Source organism: Tamandua tetradactyla, chromosome 6 (assembly GCF_023851605.1).
Source record: "Tamandua tetradactyla isolate mTamTet1 chromosome 6, mTamTet1.pri, whole genome shotgun sequence".
NCBI classification, from domain to species: Eukaryota; Metazoa; Chordata; class Mammalia; order Pilosa; family Myrmecophagidae; genus Tamandua; species Tamandua tetradactyla.
The window spans coordinates 128,578,136-128,605,849 of record NC_135332.1 but is presented as its reverse complement, the minus strand read 5'-3'; the positions used below and the strand labels follow the sequence as shown (position 1 = coordinate 128,605,849).

The 27,714-nt window shown below is 37.2% G+C and overlaps 1 protein-coding gene across 15 annotated transcripts in view; it reads right to left on the bottom strand.

Moving 5' to 3' along the window:
- The window catches only part of RALYL (RALY RNA binding protein like), a 741,752-nt gene that overhangs the window by 23,980 nt on the left and 690,058 nt on the right, over positions 1–27,714 (bottom strand). For 10 of the 15 annotated variants that reach the window (XR_013178316.1, XR_013178317.1, XM_077167103.1 and 7 more), the window contains one exon: positions 20,512–20,684. The exons of 3 other annotated variants lie outside the window; for them this stretch is intronic. Coding sequence is in view for 10 of the 12 variants with exons in the window: in XM_077167103.1 (XP_077023218.1) it covers positions 20,512–20,684 (173 nt within the window). In the remaining 2 variants the exon portion in view is untranslated. The remainder of the gene's footprint in view (positions 1–20,511; positions 20,685–27,714) is intronic. 2 more of the 15 variants (XM_077167112.1, XM_077167104.1) reach the window with 1 other exon arrangement.

The window sequence follows — 27,714 nt, the reverse complement described above, 5'->3', positions numbered from 1 at the left end:
GAAAGCAGAAAGTTCAGATGCTTGGAGACAGACAGAAGCTCAGAGAAGAGGCTACTGGAACCAGGAGCTGAAAGCAATGAAATCCGGGAGCAAATGTCAGGAGACATCACCATGTGTCTTACCATGTGACAGAGAAACTCTGGAAGTGATTGGGCTTTCTTGAGCAAAGGTATCTTCTTGTTAATGCCTTAATTTGGACATTTGCATGGCCTTAGAATTGTAAATCTGTGACCTAAAAAATCCCCTTTGTGAAAGCCAACCATTTCTGGTATATTGTATTCTGGCAACTTTAGCAAACAAAACAGACTTTGTTTTGTTTGCAAAATAGAAGTGGAGTGCTATGATTTGCAAGTAACATACATGTTGGCATGGCTTTTGGGATGGCCGTTCACATGTATAAGGGGAAAGTTCTGGAAGAATTGTGATATGCTTGATAGAAAAGGCCTGAATTGCTTTGTACGGACTGTTGGTAGAAATGCGGACTCTAAAGATACCTCTGATGTGGTCTTAGACAGAAATGATAAATGTGGGTTGCCAACTAGAAGTAAAACAACACTTGCTTAAAAGTGGCAGAGAATTTGGCAAGATTGAATCCTGGTGTGGGTGGAAGGTAGAATGTGAATGCAGTAAGCTTGCCTATCTAGTTGAGGAAAGTTCCATACTAAATGCGCAAAATGAAACCTGGTTTCTCTTTGCAGCTTGAAGTAATATGTGACATGAAAGGAATAAGCTGATAATTTGGAAAATTCTGAGCTTTCTTTTTGAAAGATGAGTCCCCAGAGAATAGTGCCCTATGTGAGGATTTAACCAAACATGGAAACAGTCAGCCATTTCAAAACAAGCCAGGATTGGAGATGGCATTATCCAAAAGGATTTATGGAAAGTTCATGTATACTACATGGAAAACCAACAATTTTTTTCAAGCTCTGTATGAATGGAATCACTGCCAGTATGGACTAAAAGGGTCAGAAAAGGGACAAATTGAAGGAAAAATGACTTCAAAGGCAGAACCATGGAAACTAAGGTCTAAAGACAGTAAATATTGGGCCAGGAGAGCAGATCCATCCATTCATGTGGAGAAGGTGAGCTAGCCCTCGAAGCAGAGGGCAGGCCTTCCTCCTCATTGCTCAGGAAGAGTGTAACCCCTTCAGGCCTCAGAGAGTGTGCAGCACATTCCCTGGGGCATGGGGAGGGCCTGGCCACCACCCCACTGTTTTGAAGGGGTGGAACATGTTCCTTTGAGATGGCAGAACACCTGTGTGCTGCCCAGTTGTTTGAAGAGGGTGAAGCCAAGAACAAAGTGGTCTCCCCAATGCTTGGATATGTTGGAATGCTCACCCCAGTGTTTGGAGAGAACAGAACCATTGTATAAGCCCTTGGAAAGAGTGGGACTGCCACTCTCAAGCCATGAGGATAAATGACTCTCCAATCTAATGGGGTTTGCCCTGCTGGTTCTCAGAATTGTTTGGGTCTGGTGACTTCTGTTTTCCTTTTAATTTTTCCATATAGAAATGGGAACATTGTGTCCTATGACTGTCCCTCCTTGGTATATTAGCAGCAGATTACTTGTTCTAAGTTTCATAGGTGCACAGCTAGAGGAGTATTTTGCTTTATGACAAACTATGCCTGTAACTGATTTTGATGAGATTCTGCACTGATTTTGACTTTGTATTGTATTTGTATTGTTAGTGAAAATGGTTCTAGGCTTTTGTGATATTGTGATGGAATGAATGTATTTTGTATATGGAAAGAACGTGCCTTTTTGGGGTTCAGAGGGTGGAATGTGCTGGTCTGAAACTGTTATGTACCCAAGAAAAGCTGTTCCTTTAATCCAATCTTGTGGGGCCACACCCATTTTGCAGGACTTTTTTTCCATGGGCAGGAACCAGGAATCGAACCTGGGTCTCCAGCTTAGCAGGTGAGAACTCTGCCACTGAGCCACCATGGCCCACCCTGCAGGACCTTTTGATTAGGTTGTTTCCATTGAGATTTGACCCACCCAATTGTGTGTGGGACCTCTTGTTTGGGCTGTTGCCATGGAGGTGTGACCTTGCCCATTCAAGGTGCTCGTAATTAGCTTACTAGACTCCTTTAAAAGGAGAACATTTTGGAGAAAGCTCAGATGCAGATGCTTGGAGATGATGATAGAGCCAATACAAAGAGCAGAGAGTCCAGATTCTTAGAGACAGATAGAAGCCCAAGGAATAGGCTACTAGAACCAGGAGCTGAAAGCAACGAAACTTGGGAGCAAAGGGTCAATAGACATCATCATGTGTCTTCCCATGTGGCAGAGAAGCTCTGGAAGTGATTGAACTTTCTTGAGTGAAAGTATCTTCTTGTTGAAGCCTTAATTTGGACATTTTCATGGCTTAGGGTTGTAAATTTGTGATCTAATAAATCCCCTTTGTGAAAGCCAATCCATTTCTGGTATACTGCATTCTGGCAGTATTAGCAAACTGAAACACTAACCCAATGCTTTCTAAGCCTTAACACATTAACACTGCTACAAACACTTTTTCCTACTTTGCTTAAAGTAATTTAGAACATGTTTAAGCTCTCAATAGGTTTTCATCTGAATAGTAATATACTATATATCAGCAGTGAATGCTCAACTATTTGTGTTATACATATAATGTTTATGCAAAAGTAAATCTAAATATTTCAGTGTAATTCTAGTGTAATTTACACCATTCCCTTTGGGAATGGTCTGCACTGTCAGCCAGGAATGCTGAGGCCTTATACCTAGGAATGGCAATATTCCGAAAGAAGCTATTTATTGACCAACCCATGGGTATTTGGGCACACTCTGGTAGCTTTTTTATGGACAATCTGTTGTATAGAAACAAAAGTATATGAAATATTTGTCTGTATTCTTTTCAGGCTTTTTCTCACTGTGCCACAAACTTTAACATTTAAAAATGAGAATGTCTGAGAAGGAAATATCCTATTTTAATGGAAGTCATCTGATATTTCTTTAAAATACATCATAGACCAAAGGTGACAGCTTCCTGGGTGCTAGAGGTGGACAGAAAACTAGAGGGAAAAGCATCTGCCTCCTGAGATTCTCAGGGCTCTTGGAGTACATAGCATACTATGGCATTTCATTTTTATCAATTCTGAGATACCAAATTCTGTAGAATTTGGGAGTACTTCTCTAATGTGATCTCACAGGTCAATTTGTATGCAGAGATTCCACCACCTTCAAGCGGAAAATTGTGCAAGGATGATGCCTGCAGGAGGGTAACAGCCAACCAGACTGTCATTCACAGTCAGTAACCATTTTACCAAGCCTAAAGTGGGGGTCCGTGTGATTGAACTCAGTGTTTCCCAGGGTGGTGCTCAAACTCCTGCAGGTGCCCAAGATATAATAAGGTGGGGTGATGCAAATAGTGAGAAAATTACTCTTCTTGGTGCTCTTCTGTTTCTGATTACAAAAGAAAATGTTTCTGTTTGTGTATCTTCACTTTTCTCTATTACTGTCCATTTAATGACGACAACAAAAAGAGACAGAGAAGGGACACATGCAAGCAAGGTCTCAGGGCTTTCATCATACAATAATGCCTAGCTACTACAAGAAAATGTTTTACCTTTTCATTGCATTTATTTTAAATATTCCTCCTATTTAGGAAAAAAGGATACTTAGTTTTTTACTTATTGAGAGAATTAAAGTTTTAGCTTTAAAGATACTTTGCTTTAAGCAAAAACAGAAGGTAGGCCAATTTAAGGTTTAAAATGAAGTTAAAAAATAGCACCAATTGTGCATGGATAAGGCCAAAATCATAAGGGTACTACAAAAATTAAAGTTGCTATAATCTGTGAAACTCTAATACAGTGAAAAGATCTAGGGCTTTGGAATCCTATGGATCTTAAATGAATCTTGATTCTGCCTCTTATTAGTAGTATGACCTTGGGCAAGTTACTTAACCTTTCTAAACATCAATTATTTTATAAAAAAAACTACTTTCCAGGGTTATTTTAAGCAATAAATGAGATGATATGCATAATAAAAACTTTAGCATTGTTCCTGTAAGGTGGTGATAAAAAAAGTATTGTTTATTTTTCTTCTTGGCTTGCAATGAAATTAGAAATCCTCCTTTTTTCTCCCCCCGTGTGTGTGTATGAATGTTATATCTTACTTTTTCAGCTTTCTGTTTTTTTTACAGATAAGCTATTTTTCCAGATTTTAGAGACAACTAAGACCTTAAAGTGATTTCAAACTCATCCAAGTCACAGCTTTAAATGGCAAGGGTGGGTGCTAATTCCAGTTGGTCACAGCCTGGGAAGGTTTTTTTTTTAGGAAATGTTATTGAACATTATTAAAAAGCATTCTGAAAAAATATGGCAAGATAGAGAATATCAAGCTTATGTGAGATAGGCAGAATACTTATCAAGATCTAGCTGACAGGCGTTCCTATCAGGCTACCAAAGACCTGAACTTTCACTTCCCCTCAATCTACCCTGGAGCTGGTGATTTTCCGTATTCAGAATCCTTCTGAAGTCAGTGGAAGTTTGCAGGGAAGACCTTAAGTAGAGTGCCTCCATTCCTGCAGTTTGGTTTGCTCCTATGAGAGTTCCAACCTGTGGGGACACAGCTGGATGTGGTCCCTGACTGGTAGGTGATAAAGATGCCCAGTGCAGGCAGGGGACCTGGAAGAAGGTCTTTTGCAGTTCAAACAGTCTGTATAAAAACTTTGTGCCGTACCATGAAAATGCATTTCTTAGTAATTAAGTTCTAGAATATAGGGCAAGGATTACAAAAGGTCAGTACCGATTAGACAATTTCTTTTCCACTGTGATCTTGTCTGTTGAGCTAAGAATGAAATTGAAGGGGGAAAAAAAAGCCATGCTTCCCTTTCTTTCAATTCTTGATTTAATGAAATGCTTTCCTTTTCCATTCCTTCTGTCACAGATTATTAGATTCAATGTAGCTTGAGCAGGTATAACATTAGTTCCCATCAGATACACTGTTGTTAATGACTTTTTTAGCTTGCTCAAGTTCAATTTCTTGCGCTGATATTTATCAAATGAACATAGCCTTTTATCTATTAATTTAGTTTTAGTCCGAAGAGTTTTTAAAGTTCACTGTGCTCAATATTTTTAAAGTTAGCTATATAAAAAAAAAGGATAGGTAAAGTCCTATGCCTGTAGCATACCAGGAAATGGATCAGCTGTATTGGAGCATTATCAGACATCCAAACCTGAAAAAAACTGCTGATAATTTGGCAGGTACAATGCTTAGGCCACCAACTTCAGCAACCGCTGAAAAAGGTAGTGGGAGATCGTTATCTTACAATTAAGAAACATTTCCCTGAAAAGTCTTTTAATCTGTCCAATTAACACAATGTTTGGAAAATTGGCTTGTGTAATTTTAATATACTTTATGTAACACTTTACATGAATGTATTATCTGCCATATCTAAAAATAGCCTCTGGTATTTCCATATAGGATATTTTACTTTGCTTAACATTTTAGATCTAGAATAAAGAAAACATATGACTATGCTTCCCAGTGTTTTTTAAAGATTCAACATTGTAGAAAATAGGAGGTATTACTATAAATTGTGTATGGAAGAAAAAAACGATGACGATAATAATTACAAAAATTAGTATTCATGTAATGCTAGTGCCAGAAAATTCAAGGAATATAATATTATTGTATCAGAAGCCCAAAATTCATTACCAGATAGGACAAAGGAGATTACTTCTATGAGCGTTTTTTAATAGAAAGGTAGGAAAGGCTTAAAGATGCTAATTTCTACCTAAATGAAGGCACTGCCTACATTAACCAGACCTCCTCAGTGTCTGGGATCTTCAGTGGTTGCACAATTCTCCATAAACAGTGAAAAAAGGTCTCAAGAACATTGAATGGAACATGCATGAAACATAACATAGTGAAAGGCGGCATTAGAAACCAAGACGGAAGTACAGAGGAAGTACGTATTGAGGATTGAGTCACGTACCCTACAAAAGACAAGCTCTTAATCTTAGTCCCTATTCCCGTGGGTCTGAAGCCATTGTAAATAGGACCTTTTGAACATGTTCTTCTTAGTCAAAGAGTAGCCAGGTGAATCCGCTTGGGTCTTAATCTGTATTACTGGAGACCTTTTAAAGAGAAGCCAAAGGTCAGAGAAAGCCACAGGAGACAAAGGTCCATCACCAAGTGTCAGAGCCCGGCCATCGCCAGAATGCTTCGGACTCTGAGAGAGAGAGGCTGTGCTCAATCTTGATCAAGATGCCTTGATTTGGAACTTCTGGCCTTTAAAACCGTGAGCCAACAAATTCCTGTTGTTTAAGCCAACCTGTTGTGTAGTATTTGTCACTGCAACCCTGGAAGACTAAGACAGTATGTTTCAATTTTTATGACTCTAAAACCATATTTCCATGGTTACAGGATCATTTTTTAAATCACTGTTTTTTTTAAACCAATGCCATTTGTACAGTCTTCATTTTTTTCTCTCAAACTGGAGGTAATTCTGGTTAAAATGATGGTTTAAAAGTCAAAGCAAATCTACAGCTTCTAGGCCATGAATGAATTGTGTTTTTCCCATGAGTGGCTGAGAGAAAAATAGAAACGTCTTCAAAAATACATAATAAGTACTGCTAAGTAAACTCATGAGCACATGGAATTATTTTCTTATAGAAATCAAATTCTCTTTCTGTGTTTTTTCAGTTTTTTTAATTATATATTATTTGCTCAAATTATTATTTTACTTCTTAAAAATATTGACTAATTGTTACCATCTTAAATAACATATTGTGCTATAAAACTAATTTCCTTAAGCTAGAAATTTATGAAGCGCTAGTCAAGTAGCAGTGGTTAACAAAAGTTATCTTGTGCTTCTATTCCTATCTATCCTTAAAAGCCTCTCTATTTAAAATATTTCTCCTACTATCTGTTTTATTCAATGAATTTCAATTAAACGTTTTAACTATAGGTTTCATATTTAAGAAATAATGAAGGGATGCCTATATATATATAAGTATCAATCTGATACTCCAGTCATTGTATTAGTTTTATAGAATATGTTTATGTTTGAGAATGTTTTACAATATAAGTCTTTAGCTGGAATGCAAATTTCCACTTGAAAATGAAGCTGCCTCCCTACCCCCTGCAGCAAAGACCTTTTCTTTCTTATTTACTTTCTTTCTTCCCAGCCCAGAGAAGGGTGCCTGGGCCTAGTAATCATTAAATTCATATTTGCTGATTAACTGAATAAAAATGGCATTAAAGAAAAGGCATCTATCTAGGATAAATTATTATTCTGTTTCATAAAACTCTTAATATCACTAGAAATCTGTTTCTAATAGCTTTTGCCCTTTGGGCTTGGGACTAATTTACAAGGAAAGAAAGATCTGTTTGCCTTTCAGAATCTTAGAAGAGTTTTTGATTTAGTGTTGCTTGGCTAGTCAACAAAAGAACACTGGTAGGGTTTTTTCTCATCTGGCAGAAAAATAAGCATTCTGAACAAGACATGTGGGTAGATGCATAGTAAAGAATTTGAGCTTCCCCAAAGAGAGGTCTGGCCTTTGCTCTCAGCTTCTGGGAGACAACCTCTGTTATACTAATAGGAGAGTCTTTGTCGGGACAGAGGATGGTCATACCAAATCTTAGAGTGGGAGAAGCCATGCCTGATGGTTGTAGGGTGGGAGCTGACCATTCTAGAAAGCCTAATCATATGACAGCTTGGGGGCTTTGGGTCATGTGGTATCAGTCAATTTAGGAACTAAGCTCAACCTCGTGCTCAACGCCTACCTGATGAAGCCCCAGTACAGTAACGCCTCAGGGCACTAACACTCAGATGAGTTTTCCTAGTTTTCAGTACTCTGTATTCTCAAACCTCAATTCTAGAAGGGTAACAGATCCTGAGGACAACAGAAACTTCATGTTTGAATCCTCTCGGACTCCGCTCTATGTGTTTGTTCCTGTGGCTGAGTCTGATCTCTATCTTTTACCTGTGATAAACCATAACTATGAGTATAATAGCTTTCAGTGAGTTCCATGAGTCCTAGCAAATTATCAAACCTGAGGGTAGTTTGGAAACCCCCTGAACTTGCAGTTAGTACCAGATATGAGGGAAGTCTTGGGAACTGTGCTTTTAAACTTTGCAATTTGGCTAACTCTGGGTAGTAGACTATTTAAGAACCCCGTGTTACCAAGATCAGTATGTCGCATTTTACCAACCCTAATGGAACAATGGGAGTTATCTCTTAGGCAACAGGAAGATGACACAATTTCAGATTTAACATTCTCTGTTCCAAAAGCCAATGCTTAACTCTTCTGCCCAGTTGTACTTCTTAACATGCAGACATCACCACTTACCCCAGCCCTATCTTTCTTCATTATGGACACAAATATCAATGCAGGTAGTTCTAAGAGCTAGCTCTTGGTAAAGCTTCTCTCAACCTCATAACTTCAATTAACTTCCTCAAATAATAGCATATATATATATAAACTTTCACTTCATAAAAATTCCTCTTGTATGCTCTTATATGTGTATGTGTCTGATAACCTGGATGGGAATCCCTGCCCATAAGTGATCTAGTCTGTCTTCTACATTCAGGTCAATGTCGAAAGACTAAAGGAACCAAGGATGAGGGTTAGGAGTTAAGAATGGAGTGGGGGTCAAAAGATCAAAACACAAAAGTTTAGATTTGTCAAGTCACATTATGCATGACTAAGTAAATGATAGGCAAACCCTCCTCCTTCAGTAAGATCATTATGTACTGTCTTTACTTTACCAATTTATGTCTTATTAGTATCCCTGTAGAAATGAAAACAATTTCCATGAAATTTGAAATCACTGAAACTATTCACTGGGAGTTCAACACGGCAACAGTACTATATATGCTGTGTCAGCATAGCATCACAAACCGCACCCCTCATCTCAACAGAGAATACAATAGAAGAAGGTCTTGTTGTACAAGATTTCTAATAAAATATGATGGAATTTTAAGGCAATGAAAGTTATAGAGGATCTGTACAAGCATTGTAACCAAATCATTTAAATTTTCCCTTTCAGATTATTAAAATGTCCTACAAGTGTCATTTCCACTAAATTTTAAATGACTTGTAGAGAGAGATTGTTTGCCATACACTTACAGCAGAGGATTATCACAAATATCTTCTTCTTTAGTTTTCTTACTAACTCACAAAACTTCCTTTAACAGATTTGGAAGTGGAAGCAGGCCTCAGAAACTGACTGGTTTGCCTAAGGTCACATAACTATTGAGAGGCAGGTCCATCTGAATCCCAAACCCAAACAACTCTTTTTTGAATTGAATTGAGAAACTGATACCTGCCCTTGGTGAGGCAAAATGAAAGTGCTTTTCTCCTTTATAAAGGGCAAAGAGACCAATATCTCTTTACCACTTTACTTAGAGTGTTTCTTTGGAGGCACGGTGAATTTGGGTCCTTACTGTATCCTCTAACAGAGAGATTTATCTCTCTAGGGATAAAGCCCATACTCCAGTTTTTTTTATAATTTAGTACTGTCACCAAGCTCTTAGGCCAAATAAGCTCTAGATATGAAATATATTCCTCTGGAATTAGCTCTGGGTCTCTCATGAGATTTATAGTTCCTTTTTGTCTCTCAAGGAATAAGAAAGGCCATTGTTTTCTCTTCTGCTTCACTGTGTAAAGTGTGTGCAATTTTGTCCTGTGGTCACTTTGGTGTTTCCTTAAATGTATGTAAATCTATTAATACTTACTCAATTAAATTTGTCTTCTTTTTTTTTTTTTTACATGGGCAGGCACTGGGAATCGAACCCAGGTCCTCTGGCACTGCAGGCAAGCCTTCCTGCCTGCTGAGCCACTGTGGCCCACCCAAATTTGTCTTCTTTTTCCATGTTGTTATGGGGGAGTGGGCCTTATTGTTGGTAGAATTGTTTTATTTCTCCAACAACTTTCATAATTAGCTTTTCAAAATCTGACAGCAATAATACTTGAGATTGCTCTATTTTCCTCTATTATGTCATAGCATCTCTAGAAAAATAGCTCTTTCTTTCTTTCTTTCTTTTTTTTTTTTTGGACATTTAAGGCTTATTTTTGGATTGCCTGTCATTTCCAAAGGACTTTGGAACCTTTCTATGTTCTCTTCCTCTTTTGTATCCCTTTGTGAAGAAACTCTGGGGTGGTAAAAATATTTCATTTTGTTTGGATCTATACTACAGGTTTATTTTTCTGCCATTAGCATCATTAGAGGCAGTTAGGAAACTGCATGTCCATCGCCCTTTTTTTAACAACTAAAAATTGTTAGCCCCAAGCTTACATTCTAATGATTACATTGTCCTCTGGACTGCAGTTGAAATCACAGCATCTATCTTACTTATGTGGGCATACTCTCTTTTTGAATCCTCTGATATTTATTTTCTTATGAACTCCTGACTTCTTGTTTGTGTGTGTGTGCATGTGTGTGTACTTTTTGGCTTTAAATTTTGCAGATTAGGAATAAGAAAGAAGCTTTTTTTTTCTGGTTTGTTTCATAACTTGGCCTTCTAGCTTTGCTCACTAAATTCAGGTTACATCAAATTTGCATTTTTATCACTCATGGGAGGTAATAATACAGAACCACTGAAAACCAACACAGAATCAATACTGTTGTGTTGACTTTGATGTGTGGGTTTTAAACCACCTTCTGTTCCTCCTCAGTGCGTTTAAGATGCAGGCAGCTTCCTGGATGAACTAGTGAGTAAGTTATAATGAAAACGGTTTGCTTCTCTGTTTTGCATAATAATCCTCTAAATCACAGAGGGAATGCATACAAGAGTCATATTTAAAACACGATCTGATTATGATAGACAATAAAATGTGCCTAAAAATGTTTGGTGGGGGGCCACAGTGGCTCAGCAGGCAGACTTCTCACCTGCCATGCCGGAGATTTCTGGTGCCTACCCATGTAAAAAAAAATAAATGTTTGGTAGAGGTCTCATAGTGCTTTCAGGTAATCTGCAGATGTTTTCTTCTTTTCTTTAACAAATATTTATTGACACCAACATGTGCTAAACACCTCACTATAGAAAAATACAAACTAAAATAAGCCCTGAGAAATTCACAAATCAGTGAGCTAGAAAGAAGGAAAATCATTTATTGCAATTTAGTGTGTTAACTATGATGGGATATAGATAGAGTGTGGGACAAAGAAAGATGCAAATGCAGTGGTGCCCAGGATAGCCTGGGGGTCTTGTTCAGGGATGGATTCAGGTAAGAAGGGACATGTGTTGATAGTCTTAATGAGAGGAGATGTGCTCACCAGGTGGATACACCAAAGGGTGGGAAAGGTTATTCAAGATAGAGGGAATAGCATATGTAAGTGCATGGAGGTATGATGCAGCATGTCAAAGAACATTTAGCAACATCCCTTTAACCACCTTCCCCATCAATTCCCATGTACCCTATCATATGCTGAACACTGTGCCATGAATGGTGGCTCCAAAATGACAACAGAACACCCACATTTTGAGGACTGTGCCAGTTTGAATCTGTTGTGTATTCCAGAAAAGCCAAGTTTTTAAATCCTAATTCAATGTTGCTGGATGGGATTTTATAGATTATTTCCATGGAGATGTGACCCACCCAATTGTGGGTGGTAACCTTTGATTAGATGGTTTTCATGGAGATGTGTCTCCACCCATTCAAGGTAAGGTTGCTTACTGGAGCCTTTTAAGAGGGAACCATTTGGGAAAAAGTTACAGAGCCACCAGAACCAACAGAGTCCATGCAGCCAGGAACCTTTGAGGCAGAAAGAAAATGCCCCCAGGGAAGCCTTAGGAAATGAGGAAAGAAAGCTAACAGATGTCACCATGTGCCCTTCCAGTTGAGAGAGAAACCCCAAACTTCATCAGCCCTTTCTTTGGAGTTCAGGTATCTTTTCCTCGAGGCTTTAATTTGGACATTTTCACAGCCTTAGAACTATAACTTGCAACTAAATAAATTCCCTTTTTAAAAGTCATTCTGTTTCAAGTATATTGCATTCTGGCAGCTTTTATAAGGAGTTTTTAGTCTAGTTGAGAAGACAGGCATTTAAAAAAGTAAAAGCAGCAATCTAGTATGTGTCTCAATAGAGGTTCATGTGAGATGTAGAGTGTACATTTAACTCTATCCAGGAATATCAGGAAGGCTTCTAGAGGCATGATATTAGACTTGAGTATTGATATAAGAATAAGTGTTTGGCAGGATGAGGTACAGAAAGCACACACTGCTGAGATCCACCCCCTAGAGTTTCCAGTTCAGTGAGTCTAGGGTAAAGCCTGAGAATTTGCATTTCTGAGAATTTATATTTCTAACAAGTTCCCACATGACATGATGCCAGCAATCCTGGGACTATCCTCTGAGAACCGTTACTTTAACTAAACTGAACAACAACTTCTCAATAGCTGCCAAGTTCTTTCAAGCCTTTCTTCTTAGTGTATTATCTTCTCTTTGCTGAAATGTCTCTCTTTTCCTTATAGAAGCTTTTTCATTCTTTAAGACACAACCGTGTAAAGTGTGTTCAGGTTCATTTGCTCTGCCATTTCACTTCCCATACTCTATTGCCATGATTCAGGTGATAATTGCATCCATCACCCTGGTTTGCTAATATCTGCTTGCTCTGGCTGCAGCACCCCTTCCTCTACCCAATGAGAGCTTAATGAAACAAGAAAGCATTATGCCTTATTCTTTGCATCTTTAAGAACTAACAATATATAACACATTACTGAACTTCCATGATTAATTCTTCTTTGTTTTAATGAATGAGTAGCTGCTTGATGAAAGGAAATGTGACATCTAAGGCTTCTCATATGCTCAGATTCTTTAAAATCATAATTGACCATCTGTTACTGTATTGGTGGCCAGATCACATAAGCCAGAGAGCAAATTTACAGCAAAAATGAAAATAAAAAGCCATAACACATCTTTAAAAAAAAAGGAGAGGGAGACTTAATTAAGCAAAAGAAACTCTTTTGAATCAAATAATCCAGCAACTATAAAATCAAAGAAAAATCTAACAAGAGGGAATCAAAATATGTTTCTCCTCAGAATATTGTTTTTGTTTCCTGAGGGTTTTCTTATCAAATAAGAACTGCTTTTTTTTTTACCAAACAAATTTGAATCAGTAGAGCCTTTAAAAACACAAAGTTCCACATGAAGATTAATTTGCTAGAAATGTTGTAATGTTTTATTGAAAGCATTTGAAGATTAATTTGCTAGAAATGTTCTAATGTTTTATTGAAAGCTTAATTTGAAAACTGGGATGATAATGATAATAGCAATAACGAAGGCAGTAGCTAAAAATTTCTTGCTTACTTTGTGCCAGCAAACTTTGTTAAGTAGGTTCCCTGTATTATCCCTATAAGAACACTGTGAAGTGAGTATTATTATTAAAGTTTCACAAATGAGAATACTGAAGCTGAAAGAAATTAAATAATTTGTTCAATTTATTCAACCCTATTTCTATGCAGGGTTTCCAGATAAAGTACAGGAAGCCCAACTGAATTTATACTTCATAAAAATAACAAATTTACCTTTTAAATATAAGTATGTTCCATGCAATTTTGGAGACATATTTGTACTAGAAAATTATTCATTGCTTATCTGAAATTCAAATTTAGCTAGGGATCCTGTATTTTTATTTGTTAAATCTGGGAACCCTATTTCTAGCTCCAAAAATATGTGCATCAGATCACTAGGTTGTAATGCATCTGAATTCTCTTTTATGTACAGGCAGTTCCCAATTTATTTACATGACATTTATGGGATATACTTCAAGTAGTTAGCAGAACATCAAGGCCATTTATTATCTGGTACAGCAAATGCAAAGACCCTGAGGCCAGAGCATGCATGGTGTGTCCCTCGAGGCCAATACAGGGTCAGTGGGAGAGTACTACAAACCAGATCAGGGAGACCAGGTGATGCTGGGCTTTGTAGATCCCCAAGAAGATTTACCCTTCTGCCTACAACCATTGGAGGGTTTTAAGTAGAAGAATGGCATGGCCTGGCTTAAGTTTTAAGATCAAACTGGATGTTAAGTAACACCCAGGCAAAAGTTCAAGTGGCTGTTTTTGATGACGACTTCATGGGTTTCAGGACTCAACGTGTTGCTCTGGGGCCCAGGTGTCAACTTCCAACGTGGAGCTGGGAGAGGAGAAACATTCTCCCATCTTTGATCTGGAACCCACTATCTCTGGCCCCAGAGACCTGAAGATGGCTGTACAGGCTGTACCTTGAGAGCATTGTATCTTTGGGTGTGGGAGATAGGTGTAGCCCTATCAGCAAAGAACTATCTTCTATCCCAAAGGGCTGGGGTAAAGCCATGTCCTGAAGGGGAGAGCAGGCAGTGGCAGGCATGAGAAGAACATAGTTATACATGTTTCTGCGCATGGCTGAGACTCTTCTTGGGATTCCTGGAACCCCAGGTGTCTGAGGAGACACCAAGGAAAGCAGCCATGCATTGAAGGCAGCAGATTTATTTCACTAAGAAATATAGATATAGATACAAGTGTAGCTGTAACCCAAGTGATACTATAATCTGAAAAGGTACGGAAACATTAGTGTTGCCAAAATTAAATGCATGAAGTTAAAGGGGGCAATAGGGTGGGAAATATATTAGAGGATATAATTGCTCTACATAAAAACACAAACTCTGCCTTTTTTTTTTTTTAACTGAATGGTTCCTGAACTGAATGCAAGACTTTTCAGAAGCACTTTTCAGAAATTACTTCATTGACTCTACCCAGCAATCCTACTGGTCAGAAACATACCATCAACTCTATTTTACAGATGAAAAAATTGAAATTGAGGCCAGTGAGGACACAACTAAGTAGTTTGTAGTTTTTAGAGTCATGGAAATTTGAACGTGCTTGTTAGACTGCAGTCAGAACTTATGTTTTTAATCAGCGAAGCTATCCAGCATCAGGAAAAAAAAAAAAAAAACTGCCCCAATGGACCAGGCAGAGTCTTTTAATTAAATTAAAAATGATGGAAGTCAAGAGAGATGCCAAGAGTAACATGCCTAAAATTCACTATGAGGATCACTAATTGCAGAGGGATCAGAGCTCCTGAACATGTGAGATTCCAGGGTGGAAAGCCAGGAATAGAGATGAATAAGGAGTTATTCCCTCTGCTTTCTTTCACCAAAGGCTTTAGCCATATCCCATTTCTGTGGCCTGTTGGAAAGAGCTGACCTTTAGCTGGGTATGACCCTGGCCATACCTTCCTCAGCAGCAGGTCATTGTTTATTCTATCCCTAACCCCATCCAACTCATGAAACAGCTTTCTACATGCCCTCAACATCTATTCTCAGGGGCTTAGGGAAAACAGTATATGACAGACTGATAGAGCGCAAGAAGAAGGAACATGCCCAAATCAAACAAGTTAAGTTAACCACTTGCTTGCTTGCTTGCTTATGATTTATACCTTAAACTAATTCAGTTGGCACTACCTTTGGGGAAAGTGTTGCACGAGTTCTTTTTGGTCGTCTAGCTAGCATTCAGTCCAAATAATGATAATCAAAACATATAGAAGCAAAGTTGATAACAGGAAGCATCTAGGTGAAGAGTTTCATTAGGAAAGGAACAAAAAGTTTCAAAAAGGAGAGGACATTTTCAATCTTGTTCATAAAGAAAGACTGAGAATATTGATCAGAGTACTCCGTGCATTCCAGTTTTCCAGTGGGGGATGGGAATGATTGCTTTGAGCTCTCTCCAGCCACAGGATTGGATTTGTGGTTCAGACCTTCCCCATGTGCATAGAAATTCAATAGCCTGTAAACCCAGGTTACTTACTGCTTAGTTGAATGTTTTGTTAAATGATGAAAGATGCATTATAACACATCCCTCAGCTTGCATGCCAAACTTTTGCACAGTTCAGCTAGGTATTCCACTGTGGATTCTGGACTAGGTTTGCCTGACTTGCTTGTGTATAGTCAGCAAAAGCAAAAGTAATTACAACTACAATTCAAAGAGCTCAAATTCTCCTTAATCCTTTTAAATGTTTTCCTTGTCTATAGTTTTCCTTTGGGAGTCAGTGATTCATTTAGCTTTGTGGTTTCATACTTCAGCCTGCTGAAAGTAAAGATTTTGGGGCCTTTTCCCCAGAAAATCTGCATCAGTAGGTCTGGGTGGGTCCCAATAATCTGCATTTTTAGCAAGTTCCCAAGATTTTGGATGCATGTTGGCCAGGAACCTCATTTCGGAAAACACTGAACTGATCTCAGGTTCCAAAACACATCTAGCAGTGCTGCATGTCCTAGAATGGATGTAGAGTCACTCTCTCCTACACCCTGGGGAGAGCTCATCTTTTTGAATGAGCAGAATATGAGTACTTACTTTTCTACACTATTCTCATTATGGTATAGACAACTTTTTATTTTGGATGATAATTTTATATAAAAGGAAAATATATTTAGTGGATATGAATAAAGAGAATAAAAGAGCTTTAAAGGTAAATGTCTCACTTTTGGAATGTCTAGGTGTTTTAAAATTATCTTTCTATCTATTGTCTACTTGTTATCCATCTAGTTATCATTTTATGGAATATCTAATACATTTGGATTTTAAATATATTTTCCATAAAATGATTTAGAGACAACAAAGGATGATGGGAACATCCCTCTCTCGACTTTAGTACATGCTGTTTCTTTAATTTGGCATCCTTTGAGATGAAGTTAGAATCCCTCTTCTGTCAAGAGTCTTTATTGGCCATTCCAGCTGTGTGATTTCCCATTTGTAAACTCTCTTATGTAGTTTCTACCATTTAGGGCTTTGTGTTTTTATCCATGTCATTTGTCCTCAGTTAATTCATATCCCTCTTGAAGACATATATATGATTTTCCTTTATTACCAGAGCACACATCTCAGTGCCCTTCACTGAGTGGTCAATCAGTAAATATTTTCTAATGTATTCAGAACCAGGAGTGTGGCTGTGGTGCAACAGAGTATGTACAGTACATCAATATATATAGTTCAACTTTGAAATAAATTCAAATCTTATCTTCTGCACCAATAAAATAATGTATAAGTTTGGATTAATTTAGAATCACAGAATTTTAGCCTTTGCTGACTTCTCATAAATTATCTAGTCTTGTGAGTATTATTTTATATGTGAGGATATCAGTCATCAACTTGTAAGACACTAAACTAGCTGGGAGAAGAAATCAATTACTTAAAAATTTCATTTCATACATAAGGAAACATTTTGAGATGTAGTTACAACATTTGTAGCACCTGGCTCACACATACAAGGCACTCAATGTTAGCTGAGTGGATTGCTTCATGGAAATCAACTAAACTAACTGGATGTTTAGAACTAGATGATATATGGACAGCCTGTGCTCATGCCTTCAGCTTCTCACATATTCCGCAAGGACTCCACCATTTATAGATGCACTGCCAAGCTCATGGGTCTTCTTTGATTCAGATCCAATTTTTGTTTCCCATTCCTTCTTTTGGAATAGCTTTCAGGGCTTTTTTTTTCTGACCAGCTGACTGGTCAGGTGGATGCCAGATCTTCTTTTTGGTTCCTACTGCATGAGTTAAAAACCTAATTATATTGTACCCTTGCTGCTCAAATCTATAATACCCTTCATTATTACAAAAATAGAAAGTTTGGGCATTTAGTTTTCTTTTTTGGCAACCAAGGATGATCAGGTTCATGTAGTCTGGGAAGGAGGAAAACAGATACCAGCTCAGGGAATTTTTCTTGTCAATCACTGGGAGGGGCCCCTGATTCTCCATTTAGATTGCAGGGACTAATTGTTTAACTAAATGTTAAACTTATCCTCATTCATTTTTCTTTAAGTCTTGGAAAACAATGAGATACTAGAAATAGAGTTTAATTTTTCTTGTCCTTACGTCCCTAAATATAATGCAAGAGTTGAGGGAGAAAACCTGAGCACTTCCAGGCAGCAATATTTCTAATAACTACCTTCAAACTGAACAACATGGCTTGGATTTTATTCCCTTGGCTGGATGATCAGCCCTGGCTCCTTTAGGCTTTAGGCAGGTGCCTCTTGGTGCACATACTTACCCAGAGGGATGGTCAGACAAATGATTTTAGAAGTTTCTGATCTAACTTTCCTGTTTTGCAGATAAGAAAGTTGAAAGTCAGAGAAGTTGTTTAAAGGTATTTCATTGCATAGTGATAGATCTGTTTCTAAAATTGGCCATGCTACCTATTTTGTGGAAGGCTTTTGATAATTGTCCTACCTTCTCACCTTCCATCTGCTATTCAGAGTGACTTCAGACCCAGGATAGAGAATCCATCCTGCACCCAAATCTCTGAGGTCCTGGCATTCTTCATCTGCAGTGACTTTTGCACTGATCTCACTTCCATCAAGCCTCCCTTGGGCCTTCTCATCACCCATAGCTGTCACACTTCTGAAATATCTCAGACACTAAGAACAACCTCCATTTTTCACTTATTTGCTTAGTCCTACTTCTCCTGGCCCTCAACTGCATAGGAATTTGAATTTCCTTCATGCCTCTATTTTCTGCTTCTTAGCCCCCTCCTGTTTTCCTTTCCTTTCCTGCTCAAATTAGATTCTATGACCTCTTTATTAATAGCAGCAACTCATTTATTTGTTGTTTCTCTTTGCACATATCTGACAAAAAACCCACTCTGAACCAGTCATCTGTTTGTTTTCTCCATGCTTCCACTAGGGCTGATAAAAGCCAATATAGAAAAATCGCACAGTTGGGCAGATCGATGTCTCCATTAAAATATTTCTCAGAATGTGGTTCCCACACCAGCAGCATCAGCATAACTTGGGAACTTATTAGAAATGCAAATGCTTGTTCCTTACTCATACCTACTGAATGAAAAACTCTCAGAAAAACCCAGGATCTATTTTAACAAGATTCCCAGGAATTCTGTTGTACACTAAAGTTTACAAAACTTCCTAGGTCTCTAACCTCAATTGGTTATTAACACTGTCACTATTTATATGGTTTCCAAATTAGTTGTCTTTTATATTTTCCATTATTAGCTTCTTTAATTGGCCTTCATTCTCAAATCTGTGATCCTGCCCCTCCCTAAACACTCTGCAGAGGTGATCTTGCCTCTGATTTTTCTGTTTGCTCTTGACTTCTTTCAAACTCCTTGCCCTAAGAGAGAGCCCTTGGATACGCCATTATTTAAAGTGGACCTGTGACAGAGAAGTTTCTAGCACAGGAAACCAAGAAGGAGCAATTAGTGGGGTGAGTGGATTTCTCAGAAGGGAGTGGTCAGCTGTTTTAAATTCTGCTGAGAAGTCAATTAAAATAAGAACAGAGAGGTAACCATTGGTAATGTCAATAGGGATGCCCTGGAGACCTCCAGGAGAGCTGTCACCATGGAGAGATGAGAAGTCTGATTAGAGGGTGCTAAAGATAGCACGTTGGTAAATTAAAGTCCTGTTTAAGAAGCTGAGGAATTTGCTAATCTCTTCATGCTGTCCCTTTTCAACAGATTCCTGAAACCACACAATTTTAAAACTAGGTACTGAAGTCCCTCAACACGATGTAGTCTTTTGTGGAAATGGAGGTGGTGATTAAAGCCTCATATTTGAAAGGTTCAAATGAAGGTGAAATGAGTTTAAATAGAATTGGAATGCTAGACGTCAACATAGAATTCTATAAAAGTAAACTTTCTTTGAAACTACTGGTTACAATGCCCACCCCCACAGCAAAATTAAGTAATACTAGGTATTATAGTAAATCTGAACCTGTATTACTTGGAAGAAAAACCAACTATTAGTATTATGCTGATATCAATATGATCGGTCCGTGCATATTTGAGAGTTGCATTACACACACACGCACACACACACACACACTCTCTCTCTCTCTCTATTTCCATTAGTAAAGCCCTTAAAGATAGTATATGTAATTTCATGTTTGACAAAAAATGAGAAATAATATCCTCGGCAGCATATATTTACCAAGTCCCTAGTGTTATGCAGGAAAGGATGTCTGGGAATGAGCAATGTAATGATTACAATGTTGAGAAAGTAAAACCTGTAAGAATGAGATTTCAGCTTAATTCCTAAATCCTAAAAATGGGAATCAATACCATAGGCATTGAAAATGGTGACCTGGTTATATGCCAAAGGGTCATTGTAGTGAGCAGAGTGTAGAAAAGGTTGTTGTCCATACAACTAATATACATGATTACTATCAGTGAGAGGAACTATCAAATAAGAGAGTTTGTATCTTCCAGTAAAGGGTCTTTTGTTACCAGGATGATATATCCATTATAGTTCACTTCTAATTGCCCAAACACAGGATTCCTTTCATTTGGGAAAGAGAATCTTTCCCTTGTGTCTTTAGTTACACCAAATCTCATATATAGCATTTCTGTTGTTCATTCATCCACTCATATATTAAGTTAGCAAAGAAGTATTGAGCACTTATTATATGCAAGGCTCTGCACTGGTATTGCCTTCATTATATGCATATAAGAAATAAGCTCCAAAGAATTTAATTCTTATTTTAGAATGAATGAGTTGCTGACATGCTAGTACTGTTACCCAAAGGTGTGGACACCAAAGTGGTTCCTACCAGCTCATGACCCCCATCTTCATCGAAGTCCTCCTCTATCCCATCAGCCATCTCTTCGCCATCGGCATCAGGCCCTCCTTCAGCAGGCTCCTCTGTAGAGTGATCTGCATTCTCTGACACACATTCCTCTTGGATCAGCTCTATACTCTCTTCCAATTGCTTCTTCTGAGCTTCTGGGGGGAAAAAGCAAATGACTACTACCTTGGGTTGCTGACGAGCTATTTGGATAAACCACGAAAAACAGTCCATAAAAAGGTAAACCCTGGATACTGTTAGGTGTGAGAGGCAGGTAAGATAATCTAGTGTTTTCACTTTTATTTAGTTAATCATGTAAATTATGTGCATTTATCAGTGTGCATTTACATGTAAGCATATTTATTTTTAATGGAATTAGCAAAAATCAGGGACTCCAGATAGGCAGTTTTATATATATAAATAAAAATTTCCATGAGCAGATGTCTGGCTCCTTTATTTTACATGAAGTCTTTTTAATAAGGTTGTTCTCTATGGGGGGAAAATAGGGCAAAAACTAAAGGCAAAAAATCAGATATAACATAGACAATGTAATTCAAGGAGGGAGGATGAAGGGATCTCATTGACAAGTCCAAGCCTAACTGGAAAACCTCACTGAGGAGAAAAGTACAAAAGTAGTCATGCTGTTCCTTCAGAAGAAATGTCTACATGACTAATCCTTTCAAATTTTAATGGCTAAGTTCTGCTCATGATTGTGGGTAGGTACGATGGTTGAGAGCATAAATTCTGGTGCCAGAGAGTCTGTATTTCAAGTCCAGCTTCACCACTTAGTAGCCTGCTGATGCTGTGTAATGCTGCAAATTATTGGCCCCCTCTGTACCTCAGTTTACCCATCTATGCAATTAGGATTACTATTTCCTGACTTTCAGGGTTTTGAGTAGTAAATCAATGCGTTTAGTGTAGTCACTTGCAAATAATAAGTGCTCAATAAATGAAGTTAGAGTGAACCTTAACAGAATTCCCTCTAATTGCCAGGATCTGCACAATACATTTACAGAAAGCCACCCAAATAGGAACCTGTCAAAATCATAATTATTTTTCTTAGTAGTTGGTTTTTATCTCTGGTGACAGTGTCAAGAAACATTGGATATTGAATAAATGAGATCATCTTAGTATCTCCTTCATTAACTTGTTCCAGTATGTGCTTATGATTCTCTCTCAAAGCCTGGGTTGTTTTCAATTAATTTGATTGTTGTTAATATATTTTATCAGATGATTCATTCATTATTTGATTTTGAATTTTAAAAGATCCCACTGTGGAGCTTATTCATTTATATTTTGTGGTTCTAAAAAGGTATTACCCAAAGATTTTGGGTCATTCCTGTTTATTTTTTTTTCATAATGTGAGCTAAGAGGAAAATAAGTATCAATATGTACATTTTGAGTCAGCACAAAACTTTTTTAAACTAGCTGTCATATGTAAATCAACAAGCTTTGATAAATAAATAATATATAAATAAGCAGGTGACTAGAAGAATAGTCACCTATAAATAAATGCTTTTGTGTTTTAATTCTCCAAATAACAAAGTTTATGTATTGAAATATGATAGGAGTATAGGGATGTGCCCTGACCATGTTTCTAATTCCAGCTCAATTATTTACAAGAGGAATAGCATGCACTGGCTTTGCATCTAAGATTTTTTTCCATCTAAGCTTTGGCCACTTGGTCTGGTCATTTAAACATGTTAAATTGCCTTTTCCTCATCTATAAGAAAGCATTGATAATAGTATCTGCCTCAGGGGGTTGCAGTGAAGTCAAGCAGAGCTTAATTTGGGAAATGATTTGCAAACACTGAAGGACTACATATATGTGTATTTTACATACAAAAAGGAGCTGTGTTTTTCATTAAAAATATGTCCAAATTTAACTGAGAAGTTAGGATTTAAGGGATTATTACTGAATTATTCTATAGCTATTTCTTTTTACTTTCTGGTATATTAGAGCAGACAGAAGGAAATACCTGAAATCTTTGAATTGTAATCCAACTGCCTTGATCTCTGATAATGATTGTGTAGCCTTTATCTGGTGCCCTTGTGGTTGTAAAAACCTTGTTACTAACCTTTACTTGTACCCATTTATCCAGTTTTTTTACCTTAGAGGTTTGTGGCCACTAAGGACAGCCCCTAATGTTTATTAATGAAAGGTTGTGGGTCAGCCCAGAACTAACCCAGCCCAAGTCCAAAGTTATCTTGATAATCAAAACTGGATCTAACCAAAATAGGCCTGTCTGACATGTGTGGTAGCTTAAACTTTAAGCTACAAGTGACCTAGACCTCATTAATACTAAAACTCATGCCCATCATCGCATTAAGGCCGCCATTTTCTTACACACATTCTGTGACTAAGCAGGTCATCAATCTGCGCAGGCGCAATAATTAAATCACCTCTAATGATATTATCTGGGACCACGGGGCTCCTTAGCCTAAAACCTGCCCACCATTTAGTGCCATAAACTATCAGAATTACTGCAGTTGGGGAGATAGATTTTGGGCTGCTAGGTCATCTGCTCGTTTACTTCGTGCCTAGTAATAAACTCTTTCCCTCTTTGAAACCTCGTGTCTCAGAAACTGGTCATTTGAGCTCATGGGCAAAAGAATCCATTGCCTTTGTCCAGTTACACAAATGACAATGGCTATAACAATGATGCCATCATGGCTAATTGCCAGATTCTGTGCATTCCTCCACTTACAGAAACCAGCCTAAAGGGGAACTGTGCTGATAGCCATACTGGCCAATTGTGGCCACTTCGAGGCAATCCATGAGCTAACACAGAACAGGAAGCCTGGTCAAACTGGGGAACAACAGTGAAAATCTTGTGGGTCTGAAGCTCTATTTTAGAGGAAGAAAAGAGGTGGTAGATCTAACCAAGGTTAAAATTAATTACTATGGGCAGCTTAGAATGACCAAAGCCTAGAATTTTTTTCTTCACATTTACTTTACATATATAGATAAAAACTTACACGTTCCTTAATTTTTTTTTCTTGTTAGCTTCAGTTTTCTCTATATAACTACGTAATTGACATTAAGGTATAAATACTTCTTTTACAGTCTACCTTTTAATACTCATATACATAAAGAGGGTAGTGACGGAAACAAAGAAGAATAAATGCTTTCCTTTTCTCTGATGTCTTCATACTATTTAACATAGAAGGCCCACGAAGACTGTAATGTGTCATTGTAAAATTTGGCCAAGATTTTTTCCCTAAACCCAGAAAATTATAATTCAAATTAAGTAGAGAAATAGAGAGTCAAAGGAAGAAAAATGATTTAATCAATACAAGATGACCTACATATCTGGATTAAAAGGAAGACAAATTAAACAAGAGATAAAGCATTTTCAGTTTAACTGTTATTGAAAATTGCTAAGCTTCATTTATCTCATCTTCCTTCCACTTATCATTGCTTTCTACAATTCTAGACCTTTAACCTAAGCTGACTCACCCCCACACCTATGGCAAATGCCCATTGAGAAGAGGCTGTGATGGGTAGTCTGTGAACACCAACAACTTTTGACTCCTCTGACATTAAACCCATCTCATACTCCACCCTATTTTTTCTACTATTGCTGATCCTCTGGATCTCACAGTGGATTTGACTATTCTAGTTTTGACCTGCCACTCTTTCTCCTAGCAGTGGTTTTTGTATTTATCATCTGCCCCCCTCACTTCTCTGGTCAAAGAAGTATAGCAGGTCTTCAAGGAGCCTGTGTGGGAGCAGGGTTTGCAGATGTGCAGCCCTCCTCTTCTGGCTTTGTGCATCAATTTGTTTCAGTTACCTTTGTAATAGAAATGACTTTCCTGATCCTCCCTGCTGAATGTGATCTCTCTCTTTTGATCATCCAAAGACCTGACCAAATGTTGTCTTTTTTTTTTTACATGGGCAGGCACTGGGAATCGAACCTGGGTCCTCAGGCATAGCAGGCAAGCACTCTTACCTGCTGAGCCACCATGGCCCACCCCGAATGTTGTCTTATAGTTTGTGTTACTGTTGTCTTATCCTTTTCTCATTAGTTTTTAAACTTCCTGGAAATTTGAGCTATTGCCTCACAAGGTCATTGCTTCACTCAAAGGGTATAACTGCAATCTTTTGTAAATGGAAAATCACAAAGCAATTCAAACAGTTATCAAGGAACATTGTGATGTGCTCTATACTCTCAGTGAATGCCTTCCTCATAGAGTAGAAGCGATTATATAGGGTATTGAAAAGGAAATAGGATTTGGGATCATGCTTCTACTAATTACTAATCCCATTAACTGTAGTTTTCTTCTCTGAATAATGGGTATAAAAATAACATCTTCAGAGAGCTGTTGTATCCTCAAATAAGGAAAAAAGATGTGAATTTTCTTGAAACTGTAAAAAAGTCATGCAAATACATTATCATAAAATACTCAAAATATATCTTACAGTGAATCTATATTGATTACTTGATTGTTGCAAACAAATTGTCCATGTCAAAATCATTCATCACTATTGATCATTAAGAATCATATTATTAAGATAACTTTGGCCTTAATATGGCCTTTCATTTCTATGTTTTGATAGACAAAGGGTTTTCAGTTACTGTCTTTTTTTTTATATTAATATATAACATACATCTAACTCCTCTGATGGCTTATCTCAAAGGCAGGATGTATTAATGCAGGTCAGAGAGAAAACCTATAATTTATCTTCATCCATTCAATTAATAACTTGAAAACTAAATACATACATAAACATAAAGTCAGACATAATCTGACCTGAGGAAAAAAGCTCTAATTAAACGGGAATTGTTTCATAGGAATTTAATGGAAATACAACCAGTCTGTGCTTTAGTAATATGTTGTGATCATAGACTTTTGTGATCACCTCAATGGGAAATGTTATAATCACTATACAGTGACAGGTTCCATTAATAAAATCACAAGATGAAAGCACATCTTGTTTATTAAACTACTGCTTCACAGTTTAACAAGCAGTTTTGGTCCAGCGATTATCTTGTTGATACAGAAAGAAATAAAGCAAATGCCCTACCGTTTTCTGAATAATTATCTAATTTCACTCCCACTAGAAATAAGTACTATTTTTTAAGTTAATCTTAACTTCATAACATTCACTTTATCTGTGCAATTCTTATCCTACTTATCACTTTTACTTTTCACTCCCTCTCTGTGTGTGTGTGTGTGTGTGTGTGTGTGTGTGTGCATTTACATCTCTGCCAGTAGGGCAGAAACACTTTTGCCTTTTTATCCCTGTTGGCTAACCTGACCCTTAAGCATAAATTAAATGTGTGTTTAATATACTCATGACTTGTGGAATCAAAGAATGAAAATCAATGTTTGATTATCAGACTCTTTTTATTGTGAAAGTGATATTTGAATTTGGCACTCTTGTGGCAAAAGTATGAACCTGACATGAACTGACCTTACCACATTCTCCATGTCAGCCCCTTGCAATGATCTCAAAGTAAAATGTGAGTTCTGATATTTTTAGAATAAAATTGTGCACATTTACACTGATAAGTTCTCCAAGAGAAAAGTTAAATGAAGAAGTCTTCAACTGTTTAGAGGGTGAAGGATTGCTTTCATTTCTTTTGTGAGAAGAGAGGGGAGTTAGTATTAGATCTTTTTTGTTTTCTAAGACTGCATCAGGAATTTAAAAGCCTGCAGCTCATGCCTAAATGATAGCTCTAAACTCACCTAAATTATGGATTTCAACAGAATAAAAAGGTATATAATGGCTGCAAGTTAGTGAGTGCTTACTAAGTATTAATCATTTAACATTCAATAGCTTTAGTCCTTGAAACATCCCACAGGATAGGCTTATTTATTCGTTTTACAGAGGGGAAACTGAGGCATAAAAACGTTGGGCACAAGCCTTTCCATGGTCATTCATTTAATAAATGAGAAAGCTAGAATTTCAACTTAAGGAAGTGTTATTTAATAACCTGTGCTGTTTTCTAATGTATCTTTAGAAAAATGGCTTAGTTTGATAGGCCAGGAGAACATTTTGGATTTATTTGGTAACAACAGGATAATTTTAAATTCAAGAATGAAAAAGTCTGGGTGAAAAATGGCTACAAAGGAAAAGATGTGACAAGCAGGCAGTAATAGGTAAATACTTCTGTTTAAGGGAATGTGTCTCAGGATATAAAAAGGTATGAAAAGAAAGAATTTGATGTTGAATTTCAAGTTTCATATTCAAATATTTTTCTATTCAGCTCACTTCTATTTTGAAAGCTAAATCTGATTCAGAAAACAAGTTAGAATTGTTGGGATTTATGTTCAAAGTATTTTTATTAAGTTGGGTTTGCTGCATAGCTATTATCATTAATATAACCACTAAAATTGGTTGAGTTGGCAATTAAGTGTTCTGACATGCTGGCTTAATTGCTTGCTAATTGCTAGCTGAATTGTACTTAGCAGATGGTTGGAATGAATGTTGGTACAAAAACAGTCACATTATTCATTAGAGTCAAGCTACTATCCTGGAAAGATTTCTTTTATATTCCAGTATAAATTGTATTGTAAAAATTCTACATTACCACACCTTTGTGTGTGTGTGTGTGTGTGAAATTTAACTCAATGATTCCAATAAATGCTGTTTAGAAAGATCCAACTTATTATGGTGATCTTCCAAAGAATCACATAAATGAGCATTAGGAAAGTTATGTAAGAGGAAGGCTTTCAGATTAAAATATCAGTTACGTAGTAACTGGGGGAGGTCACTTCAAAGCTATTCTCATGAAGGAACCTAGATTGGTGAGCTGACCACAGTTTGATATATACACCATTTGTAAAGATCACTGAGATGCTGTGCTTCTTTAAATATCATAATAATCTTTAGGCATAGATATTATTTCCCTCATTTCATAAATTTTATAAGTACCCTTCCAAGGTTCACGTAGCTAGTAAATTTTGTAACTAGGCCTCTGGTAGGAGGCTTGATTCCTAAATCTGGAGTTTTAGATAGTTCAGTAATATAAACTATTTGCCATGAAGAAAGTGAATTGAAGAGGGAACAGACAAGAGATGAGTGTCTGGTTAAAAGGCTATCCAACTCTGACAGGAAAAATGCCCAAAAACTAATATATCACAGTGGTTATACCACTCGGTAAAATTACTAAAAAACAATTGAATTGAAATTGGTTAATTTTATAATAAGTAAAATATATCTCTTTTAATAGATAGAAG